Source organism: Bison bison, unplaced genomic scaffold (assembly GCF_000754665.1).
Source record: "Bison bison bison isolate TAMUID 2011002044 unplaced genomic scaffold, Bison_UMD1.0 scf7180017864037, whole genome shotgun sequence".
NCBI classification, from domain to species: domain Eukaryota; kingdom Metazoa; phylum Chordata; class Mammalia; order Artiodactyla; family Bovidae; genus Bison; species Bison bison.
In genome coordinates, this window is record NW_011494609.1 from 4,393,366 (window position 1) to 4,405,893 (window position 12,528).

General features: G+C 46.7%; 1 protein-coding gene across 1 annotated transcript in view; it reads left to right on the forward strand.

Annotated features, from left to right (window-relative positions):
• The window catches only part of RUNX1 (runt-related transcription factor 1), a gene marked incomplete at its 3' end in the record, with an annotated part of 272,413 nt that extends 259,885 nt beyond the window's left edge, over positions 1 to 12,528 (forward strand). Inside the window, exons 9-10 of the mRNA XM_010834981.1 lie at positions 5,656 to 5,817; positions 12,056 to 12,528. Coding sequence (XP_010833283.1) covers positions 5,656 to 5,817; positions 12,056 to 12,528 — 635 coding nt within the window. The remainder of the gene's footprint in view (positions 1 to 5,655; positions 5,818 to 12,055) is intronic.

The window sequence follows — 12,528 nt, forward strand, 5'->3', positions numbered from 1 at the left end:
TTCTTGCCTGGAGAATCCCAGGGATGGGGCTGCCTGATGGGCTGCCGTCTATGGGGTCGCACAGAGTTGGACATGACTGAAGCGACTTAGTAGCAGCAGCAGCAGCAAGGCAGTTCTGCTAGATGTTAGCTCAGTTTTTGTTTGTCAGAGAATGGCTTTATTTCTCCTTCATTTTTGAAGGAAATTTTGTTGAATATAGAATTCTAGGTTGGTAGCTTTTTTCTTTCAACACTTTATTTACAACACACTTTTTGCTTGCATGGTTTCTGGAGCAAAGTCTGCAGTAATTCTTACCAATGTTCGACCCTGGGTAAAATGTTCCCACCCACCTTATCTTTTTGGTTTCTTTCAAGATTTTCTCTTTGTCTTTTTTTTTTTGTAGTTTCAATATATGCCTAGATGTAAATTATTTGGTATTTATTTTGCTTAATTGGTGTTCCCTGAGTTACCTGGATCTGTGGTTTGGTGGCTGTCATTAATTCTGGCAGGTTCACAAATATCCCTTCCACTCTGCTTTCTTCTCATTTTCCTTCTGATATTTCTATTACACATATATTACACATATTTGAAAATTTTCCCAAAGTTTGTGGATATTCTGATTTTTATTTCTGTTTTTCTATCTTTATAGTTTGGTAAATAGGGCTTCCCTTGTGGCTTAGTTGGTAAAGAATCCACCTGCAATGTGGGAGACCTGGGTTCAATCCCTGGGTTGGGAAGATCCCCTGGAGAAGGGAAAGGCTACCCACTCCAGTGTTCTGGCCTAGAGAATTCCATGGACTGTATAGTCCATGGGGCTGCAAAGAGTCGGACAGAACTGAGTGACTTTCACACTTTCACTTTCCCAATAGTTTGGGAAGATTCTATTGACATATTTTCAATTTCATTGAAATTCTTTTCTCACGCATGTCCAGGCTGTTGAAGAGGCCATCAAAGGTACTTCTCATTTCTGTTACAGTGCTTTTCATTCCTGGAACTTCCTTTTGCATCTTACAGTTTCTTCCCTGCTTACATTACCCATCTGTTTTTGCATGCTGTCTTCTTCAATGAAACTGAAAATATGTCAATAGAAACAGTGGCCATAATTAAGCAAAAATGTTCACTGGCAACATGAATGAATGAGGAAGTGAGGAACGTCATGAACCTAAGAGTGAATGAATGAAGTAACTCAGCATGAGGATTAATACAATAAGAAAGAGACTCTCTAGGCATCATACAGGTCTGGGACCGTCACTAATACCAGACTCTAAGTTCCAATGGGGCAGTGACATAACTGGTCCTACTCACAAATTAATACATGTATTAATATTAAGTTTCAAAAAACTTGTTCATTTTGGTGGATTGACCTATCAAAGGCATTCCCTTTGAGAACAAGCAGCACTTCTCTGAAGATTGGCAGACAGTAGTTCTCTTTCTCGGCCTATGACTTTCTTTTCTCTGTAACTACCATCTTACCCCCATCCCACTTCCCCTTCCTGGAATACACATATTTATTATTACAAGCACTGTTCTTCACCTCACATACCCACCTTATTCTCCCCTAACTCTGATTAACATACAAGCAGAGAGGTACTGCATGCATGTGTGCACGCTGAGTCATTTCAGTCATGTCCAACTCTTTGCAACCCTTTGGACTGTGGCCCATCAGGCTCCTGTCCATGGGTTTCTCCAGGCAGAATTCTGCAGTGGGTTGCCATGCCCTCCTCCAGGGGATCTTCCCCAGCCAGGAATCAAACCTGCATCTCTTGAGTCTCCTGCATTGGCAGGCGGGTTCTTTACCATTGGCATTGGAGAAGGCAGTGGCACCCCACTCCAGTACTCTTGCCTGGAAAATCCCATGGATGGCGGAGCCTGGTAGGCTGCAGTCTATGGGGTCACTAAGAGTCGGACATGACTGAATGACTTCACTTTCACTTTTCCTTTTCACGCACTGGAGAAGGAAATGGCGGCCCACTCCAGTGTTCTTGCCTAGTGAATCCCAGGGACGGCGGAGCCTGGTGGGCTTCCGTCTATGGGGTCGCACAGAGTCGGACACAACTGAAGCGACTTAGCAGCAGCAGCAGCAGGAAGCTCCAGGGAGGTACTGTTTGGGGGGCCTGTTTGAATTAAGATCCTGCACTGTCACCATCGGAGAAGGCAATGGCACCCCACTCCAGTGCTCTTGCCTGGAAACTCCCATGGATGGAGGAGCCATGGGCTGCAGTACATGGGGTCGCTAAGAGTCGAACACGACTGAGCGACTTCACTTTCACTTTTCACTTTCATGCATTAGAGAAGGAAATGGCAACCCACTCCAGTGTTCTTGGCTGGAGAATCCCAGGGACGGCGGAGCCTGGTGGGCTGCCGTCTATGGGGTGGCACAGAGTCGGACACGACTGAAGCCACTTAGCAGCAGCAGCAGCAACTGTCACCATTGGAAGGGGCTTAGCGATCATCTCCTTTCAGAGATGAGAATAAGAAAGAGTAAGCATGTGATCCAGGGCCATCACACAAACAGGCTAGAGGTCACTTCTCCTGCCTCCAGCCCAGTGCTCAGGTGCCCAGAGCACTGTCATTTCCATAGTTGTCTTCATGTATTCATGTTGGCCCCATCATAGCAAGAATGTGAACTCAATGGTAAACTCACCATAAACCATATTATTGGCCCTTCCTTTTGTTTTGTTTTCATTACTAGTCCATGTAACATTTAGAAGAAAACACGCAAAACTCCCGCCATGAGAAGCTCGCCATCACCACCTTCTGGCCCACCGCTGCCAATGAAGCCAAACACAGTTCACTGTGGTCGCAGATGTGAAAACTGATCGGGGGCCACTGGGCTTCTAGTACCGCCCATCCATTCCCCACTCCCACCCCACTCCCAGCTCTGAAAAGTTGAGTTGTGGTGTGAACTCAGAAGATGTTGAATTTGAAACCCTGTGTTAAAAAAAAATAATCACAGAACCTGGACTTTAATCATAAAGATTATTTTACCAAAGCATATTTTTAAAAGGCTGTGAAACATTATGCAACGTTTGCATGGTTTAATTATGAGTTTAGAAAAGCCTAGCACAACTTTTTCACTACAGTAAAACATGACAGAGCATGAATCATGGCATAATACTTATGCTTACTGTGGTTTTAGACATGGGGTTAGGGGTGCTGGGCTGTCTACACAACAGGGCATGAATTACTGTACCGCAATTCACACCCAGAGGGCTTTATGACAATTATAAAACCTCTTTTGTTTGCTTTTTAAATGATTAAAATATTTGAGTACCATATATATTCACTTAGTAAATACATATATATCCAGGACATAGACACGGCTTAATAGAAAATATCTGAGGGTATAATTTTTATTTTCACTTGAAGCAAAATCCTTGTAGCAATATGGGAATATCAAACAATCTGCTGTTGCTATTTGCTTTCAATTACTGGAAGCACTGTTTGCTCTAAGATTATGCAGGATCTTCGACTGTGGTTGAGCACTTATTTTCCACTGAGTCTGGAGTGGACCAGTACTTTATCCCTTGCCATCCCCTCAGATTCTCTCAAATTCAGATGGAAATAAAGACCTTTATTTAACACTAGGTTTCAAAGATTCTAAATTATTTCCCCAGGTTTTTCAACATTCAAAATTAAAAGGTCAGGATTTTTTTTTTTTTAATTTTAATCGGAAGACAATTGCCTTACAGTGTCATGTTGGTTTCTGCCATAAGACAACGTGGATCAGTCCTAAGGATACTGTCTCCCACCCTCCGCCCCATCACACTCCACTCAGTTGTTACAGAGCACTTAGCTTAGCTCCTTGTGTTGCACACCAACTTCACACTGGCTGTGTGTTTTACACGTGGTAATGGACATGTTTCAACGCTCCTTTCTCAGTCCATCCCACCCTCTCCTCCCCCACTGTGTCCATAGACCCGTTCTCTGTGTGTCTCTATTCCTACCCCACCAATAGGGTTCATCAGTGCCTTTTTCTGGATCCCATATATACGAGTTATTAATACAGTGGTTCTGACTTCCTTCACTCTGTGTAACAGGCTCTAGCTTCATCCACCTCGCGGGAACTGATCAGATTCGTTCTAAGCCAGTTACGTCAAAGAAAAGAAAGGAGTCGATCAGTATGAGAGGAACTGGGGCGAGGACTGTCAGGAGAAGAGTAAGGATAACAAGGCAGACGCGAGTCCCCAGATGCCTCATTCTGTCCTCCACTGTGGCGGTTTCAAAGGCATTAAAGATGAGGGAAAAGTTAACCGCTGCAAGTGAAAAGCCCCAGCATTCTGCCCCCTCAGCAAGTGAGGGAGCAGAGGCAGACACTGTTTAACGAGAAGGACTAACTCATTTCTTTATGTCACGACGCACACAGAACTTAACAGCTGGCATTTCCCTCAGGAACTTTGCTTTTTCTGTATTTACTCCCAGCAGCCTGAACCCGCGGCTGCAAAGACCCCTGGGAGTTAGTGCTGTTTGTTGTCGCCTTTGTCCACAAAGAAGGTGGGACACAGAAAACTAATCCTAAGACAGAAATGTAAAGCCCTCCCATGGTGGGACAGTGGTCAGTTTTTTAATTTTCTTACACAGTTGATCTAAGAATAGAAAGGATTTTTTTTCTTCCTCCTTTTCATCTGCAAACAGTACGATGCTTTTGAAAACCAAGATGTCTATGAGTGCTGGAGTCAAATTTACAAAATCCTTTTTCCCTAAACCTTCTGAAGTCAGATTTTTGTCTCTTCTCTATCCCAGGAAGGCCTCTTTTAATGGCAGTCTATACAATACTTGCTCAACATTTTGCCCTTTAAAAGTTGCAAACTTGAGGTCTTAACAACAACAACAAAAACCCAAGACATCTCTGTTAGTCTGGGATGACAGAACCAGCTCTGCACTGCTGGGTTTGTAAGCAGTCATCAGGCCTTGCTGCCAGTTTCTCAGCCAGACTTTCTTATCAGTTATCCCTGGGACAGAGATCACCTGTACGGAAAATATTAAACAGCCATGGAATAGTCTTGTCCAAAAAAGACCCAAACCCTTGCATTCTTTTCTGCTTACTGAGTATAGAGATGGGTGATGACCTGATAATGATGACTGTAATTATTGGTAAACCGGGGCAGTCAGTATGTACAGCAGGTCAACAGTTTGAATATTAACACTTCCACCTGGAAAGCGTAACCAGCTCCTCTCATCGGTGCGTGTGTGTGCTCAGTTACTCAGTCGTGTTTGACTCTTAGTGACCCCGTGGACTGTAGCCCGCCAGGCTCCTCTGTCCATGGGATTCTCCGGGCAAGAATACTGGAATGGGTTGCCATGCCCTCCTCCAGAGGATCTTCCTGACCCAGGGGTGGAACCCACGTCTCCTGCATCTCCAGCACTGGCTGGCGGATTCTTTACCACTGAGCCACCTGGGCTGGTGAGGTTACATAAAACCTTTGAAGGAATAATTAGCAGAAGAAAATCTTCAAGAGTTAAACATAAATTATGTATCAGTATCATTTCTTTTTTGGGGGGTATCATCACAAAAGCAAATACTTGGGACTTAAGGAAGCTTACTAAACACTGGTAAGTAGGCCACAAACACGTCTAAGAGTTCAACAAAGGTAGCTGGTTTTTTTTTTACTAAATGCATTCGTTTTTCAAATCCTGCCCCCCTCACGCATCACTGACCTCCCCGATTCTCTGCAGATACGAGGCAGATCCAGCCATCCCCACCGTGGTCCTATGATCAGTCCTACCAGTACCTGGGATCCATCGCCTCTCCCTCCGTCCACCCAGCCACACCCATCTCGCCTGGGCGGGCCAGCGGCATGACGACCCTCTCAGCCGAGCTTTCCAGTCGACTTTCAAGTAAGATGCTTGAAAATATACTCTTTGAAGTCTGGCTGCTGTGGAAGTTTCTGGAGGCCAGACAAGATGCATGAAGGGGGTGGGGAGGGGACAGTCATTTTTAACTGGACATGATGCAGTTAGAGACAACGCTGTCTGTCTCTTAAGTCTCACACCCATGCACTGATTTTCCTTGACATTCAGAGGCAGAGATTATGGATATGGAGGTAGAAGTGGCTTGTAAAAAGTGGATTCCTTGGGCCTTTTGGGGTGCTCACCTTTATTTGGCAAGCAAGGGTGGGAGCTGAAGGATCAGTAATAGAAAAGGCCCAAGTAGTCAGCTTCTGGAGTTCAGACAGGATGATCCGTGTTGCAGTGGCGAGCTCACACAGATCACGTGAACAGCATGCTGGGGCACACATGCAAAGGGACACAGACCTACCCCAGTGGGACACTTCCAACTAAGAGCTGCTCACACCAGGCCAGAGGAACAGCCTGGAGAGCTCAGGTGTCATGGCTGGCATAATTGTTGTTAATACGAGCTCATTAAATATTAGTCATTTAACCTATGGGACCTTTGGGCTTGGCACTCACCTTTGCTCGTGGGCAGGGAAACTGGAGTTACAGAGAAAAATTCCTTTGTTGAAAGCAAAAAGAAGCAACTCCCTATTTGGGGCTTTGAAATTGGAGCTGGACCAAACTGTGAAAACACTTCAGAGAACTTCAGCTTTAGGAGGCCTGCGAACACACTCCTTGTGTGTTGGGGGTAGGGCGGCTGTCCTTGCTTTTCAATTCTTGGGATCAGATTATATCAGATTAAGGGGGCAGGCAAAGGGGCAAAGGCATCACGTCTGTCATTTTCCAGTGCTGTGGGATGTTGTGTTCTGCAGACAATTGTGATTACCTGAGGTTTCCACCAAATGCTTTAGCTTCTTCTCAGAGCTTCACAGAATACCTCTCTGGGTCTCAACAGCAGCACTGCTGACACTTGGGGCAGGATAATTCTTCTCCGTTGTGGGGGGCAGTGCTGTGTGATGCCGGGCCTTCATCAATGTCTCTGGCCTCTAGATGCCAGCAGTACCCCCCCGCCCCCAGTCATGACAACCAAAAATGACCAGATGCTGCCAGATGTCCCAAGGGCCGACACCATCCTCCGGTTGAGCACTGTCTTCACTTGTTCTTGGGCGTGATAGTGAAGTAGGGAAGCCAACTTACTTGCCCAGTTTCCACATTATTTTCAGCCACTGCTGCCAAGAATTTCATGGCACCTGCTGGGCTCAGGAATTAAGGGAATGGAGTAGGAATCATGAAGTCCGCTCAACTTGTTGCTTCAGCAGCTCTGTTCCCTTGGGACTGGCTATCTTTTACTGTTTCTTCTTCTTGGTGGCACTGTTCTGCCTGCTGGCTGTGGCCTACATCTGAAGCAATGACTCTTTTCCTTAGAAGTGTCCCTGCTGTGGGTCCTGTCCCTTGGAATGTATGTCACAAGTCTTTTGACTTGGTCAGCACCCAGGATCTCCAGAAACTTATCCCTTGGGGCCAGCTGCTCTGCTGACCAGTTCAGAGGGGAGGGTGACTTCTTTTTTTTTTTTTTTAATAGGAATGAGTTAACATGCGCCCTCCCCTGTCCCGTCTCACAGTTATACTTCTGAATAGCCTGGACTTCAATTAGCCAGGGAGTTGTGGAAGGGCATTTTACGGCCCCAGGGCGTGAAGGAGATAAAAGCCAGGTCCCATTTCGGCACTCAAGCCTAACCCTGCTGCTGTCTTGGAGGGTGGACCCAGGAGAATTCCAGGGGGAGCTTTCACCAGTGGCAGCAGAGAAAAGCATGGGAGGCTGCTCTTCAACTTGGCAGATCTCCCTTTGAGAAATGGAGCCCGGAGTCCAGGCCTGAAGAGTGTCATCTTCCGCCTGGAGGCAGGAGGGGGTTGGGATACTTAGAAGAGGCTGCTTCTGCTTTTTTTTTTATGCCTAATCAAGTGAAGTTTTATTCTTTTCTTTTTCTGTTTGTTCTTACTTTTGTCACTCTGTTTTTTTAATTGAAGGGTAATTGCTTTACCAAATTTTGTGGTTTTTCTGTCGTACATCAAGAATCAGCCATAGGTCTACCCATCAATGCTTTGAGAGCCTGTCATGGTTCAGAGCCCACTTTCCTTGAACCCTTCCCCCAGCTAGTTTGGAGCACCCCAGCCTCACCTGAGCTTCCTTCTGCAGTAGGGACCTGCGCTCTGTGTCTTTCTTTGCTTTGCAGACAGACTCCACACCTTGTCTGAAAAGAGTTGTCATCTGGAGGTTTTTTTCTTTTCTTTTCTTTTTAAATAATGTTTAGCTGCCAACCTGGGCGACAGACAGCAAGCATTAATCTGAGTCATGTGAAAGATCCTTTTAAGGCAGCCATTATCTGCTCAGGCTGTTTAATCCTTTGGGGGCAGTGGGAGGGGCCCGGCATAAGGCAGCTTTCATCCACGTCAAGCGGCAGAAGGAAGACTTTTAGCTGTCATGGCAAATATTTAGCCCCATCGGTGGGGCAACATTTCCAACTAAAATACCTATACTACCTAATCCCCAGATATCCTCCTCTTTTAAAAGCTCCCTGTGAATGTCAGGGATCCCCACTTCTGCCCACACTGCTCTTAAATAAGGGGGCACCAGGCCACCTGAAAGGACAAATGAGTTAAGGCTGGGGGCACGGTGAACTGTCCGTGACTGGTGGGGCTTGCTTGGGTAGGGGTGTCAGGCTGGACATAAAAATGAGAACAACTATATGAATAGGTCATTTGAATCTGAGCCTAACTCATGGGCCGAAGTTGTTTCATCATCACAATGTGTGTTGTAAAGGATAAACTGGCAAGTTGGATGGTCTTTCGTAGTGTGACACTGGTACTCTGTGGGCAGAAGAAGAATCACAAGCAGCATCTAAGATCTTTCAGACATTCTGCCCACCAGGGAAAGAACTGTTTTCCCCTGACAGCTGAGACTGTAACATCATTCCATTACTTATGTCTGTGACAAATCACGGGCTCACTCGGGATTCCGGTAACTTGCTGCCATCACCAGGTTACCACATAGCAGTTGGAACAGACTGGCAGAGCATGTCCAGACACCGTCGTGAAACAGGGTGACCTTTCATTCATTTTCCAGTGGATTCACCTTTTTGTCTCAGGGCAAATGAAGCAAGAGGAATCATGGGTGGAGTCATTTATTTGTGTCCGGAGTATTGCATCAGATGACAACAAATTGATTGTGTTTGCCTAATGCTTCTCCCTGACTATAGAAATCTAACTGGAAAAATGGAGTAAAGCTTCCTGTTAACTCTCAAGCATGTCACGGCTCTCTGTGCGAACACAAACAAGTGACACAGGGCTTGCTCACAGATGGCCCCAGCGGGCAGGACAAACCCTGTGGAATGGGGTGCGGCCTGGCTTCAGGACGAGCGAGAGTGTCCGTGGAAGGGCGGCCCTAGAGCCGCTGTCAGTTTACAGCTTTGTCCCTGCCCACATGTCTGACTCGCTTTGAAAAGATTAACAGGACTGTTTGTTTGAACGTCAGACTCCTGGTTTCCTCATTAGTGGAGAGATTTGCTGCAGACTTCGGTTGTTTCTATAAACTTTAATTACCTCTCTGATGAGGAGTACATCCCCTCATCACAGGCACCCCAAAGTTAGAGAGTGCATTAGGAGGGAGGGGGGAGGGGGAGAGAGAGAGAACGAGAACACTAGCTCTCCCTGCTGGAATAATAGGCTTGAAATATGAGGAAGTTGATCAACAGCTGAAGCTGTCCAAAAACAGATTAATCCACCCTGGTAGCTTTCCTTTCAGAGCGAGCTTTTGGCTCTGTCAGGTTTCTCTGTGGGCCTAAACACAAAAGGACCCAGGCCACATGCCATCCTGAGCCTGGAGTTATTTTGTATGTTGATTTGAGAACTTACAAATTTTAAAACATTCAGTTCTTGCTTCTCCTCTGTTTTGTTGCTGCTTTTTGGGTTTGCTGACATAAAGACTACAGTCTTGGCCTGGTCATTTAATGAATAATTCTGAGGAACAGAAACTCCCCGAGGACACCATCCTACATCGACAGTAGGAATGTTGTCTCAGCGGAAGGGCACTTTTGCCGCCATCCCCTGGCCTCACCCCTACCCCCAGGGCATTTGGAAGGTCAGGACCTTGTTGGTTGACCCAGTAGGGGGAGTGAGGGCACTACCAACATCTGGTGGGCATCGGCCAAGGATGCTGCCAGACATGCTACCACGAACAGAACAGGCCTGCACAGGACAGACCCACAGCACCCCACAGAGCTGGCCCCCAGTGTCAGTAGTGCCACTGCTGGGAAGCTGATCTATGGGATACAGGAAACCTGTCCTGGCACCCAAACCACCACCCCACCACCCCCGAAAAGTTCCCAAAGGCAGCCTGTGATTAAGAGAAAGGCAGAAGGATGTAATGAGAGACTGCCAAGTCCGTCTGTGAAAGGGTAAATGCATAATCCTAACAAAATGAGTTTTATAGACCAAGCTTTGCCATTGCTGGTAGAACTTCAACATGTATAAAAATGGAGTAGGTAAGTCAAGGCCCTGTGGCCATTCCTGTTAACAAACAAGTGATGCATATTAGAGAAAAGCATGTGAAATCGAGGCTGTACTGTTTCTAAAAATGTAGAACTAGTCTGAAGGTGGAGAAGGCAATGGCACCCCACTCCAGTACTCTTGCCTAGAAAATCCCATGGACGGAGGAGCCTGGTGGGCTGCAGTCCATGGGGTCGCTAAGAGTTGGGCAGGACTGAGCGACTTCATTTTCACTTTTCACTTTCATGCATTGGAGAAGGAAATGGCAACCCACTCCAGTGTTCTTGCCTGGAGGATCCCAGGGACGGGGGAGCCTAGTGGGCTTCTGTCTATGGGGTCGCACAGAGTCGGACACGACTGAAGCGACTTAGCAGCAGCGGCAGCAGTCTGAAGGTAGATGTGGAAAAGAAAGAGATTGGTGGTTCATGCACATCCACTCCCAGCCACTACTATGGCGTGCATTAGCTTCAATAGGAAACTGCCTATTTTTAACTATTGCAGGCCTATAGAAATGGCAAATTTCTAGGATTCAACCTAAATATTATGTATAACATATTAAAATGTTATTACATATTATGACAGTATCGTATTATGTATATGTGCATGCTAAGTCTCTTCAGTCGTGTCTGACTCTTTGTGACCCTACAGACTGTAGCCCCGCCAGGCCCCTCTGTCCGTGGAATTCTCCAGGCAAGAATACTGGAGTGGATTGCCATGCCTTTTCCCAGGGGATCTTCCCAACCCAGGGATTGAACCCATGTCTCTTACATCTCCTGCACTGGCAGGCAGGTTCTTTACCACTAGTACCACCTGGGAAGCTCTCTTTGGGGGTTATATATATTTATACATATTGTATTAATATCAATCTATTAATGCATCTATTATATTAATAGTTCTTCAAGTGTTATATTGTTTTGTCATATAGTTATAATAAGACATTAATACTGACATATTAATATGTTGATTATATAGAGAGGTGGCAAACTTTTTTCCACAAAGGGCCAGATACTAAATATTGCAGACTTTCTGAGCCCTACAGTCTGGCCCTCCAGTCTCTGCCATGACCACTCTGAACTGGTGACTTAAAAAGTAGTCATAGTTAATACATAAAAGAACAAGCGAGGCTCCTTTCAATAAAACTTTATTTATGAACACTGAAATTTAAATTTCATATTTTCAAGTCAGGAAAAAGTCTTTTGATTTTTTTGTTCCCCCAACCATTTAGAAAAGTAAACACATTCTTAAGACTGTGGGCATACAAAAAGTGGTAGCAGGTGAATCTGGCAGGTGGGTGTGCCAACCTCAGAGTTACAGCAATATTTGTTTATACTAAATCAGTTATATCTAATATGTTTATATTAAGCAAGTATGACTACATATTACATTATGTTACAACCTTATTACATTGCATGAGATCATATATTACCTTGGAGAAGGAAATGGCGGCCCACTCCGGTGTTCTTGCCTGAATAATTCTATGGACGGAGGAGCCTGGAGGGCTGCAGTCCATGCAGTCGCAAAGAGTCGGACACGACTGAGCAACTAACTCACTCACTCATATATGCCCATCTTCATCATACCCACTCCCTGGACGGCAGCAGCATTGTGGGAAATTCTCCTGGGCGCCGGTTGGGTGAGGGAAAGGGCGTGGCCTCCCTGAACCCTAATCTCACGATACTTCTCACCCACCACACAGCTGCGACCGACCTGACGGCCTTCAGCGACCCGCGCCAGTTCCCTGCGCTGCCCTCCATCTCCGACCCCCGCATGCACTACCCCGGCGCCTTCACCTACTCCCCAACGCCCGTCACGTCAGGCATCGGCATCGGCATGTCAGCCATGAGCTCGGCCACGCGCTACCACACGTACCTGCCGCCGCCCTACCCCGGCTCGTCGCAGGCACAGGGCGGCCCGTTCCAGGCCAGCTCGCCATCCTACCACCTGTACTACGGCGCGTCGGCCGGCTCCTACCAGTTCTCCATGGTGAGTGGCGAGCGCTCGCCACCACGCATCCTGCCGCCCTGCACCAACGCGTCCACCGGCTCGGCGCTGCTCAACCCCAGCCTCCCGAACCAGAGCGACGTGGTGGAGGCTGAGGGCAGCCACAGCAACTCCCCCACCAACATGGCGCCCGCCGCGCGCCTCGAGGAGGCCGTGTGGCGGCCCTAC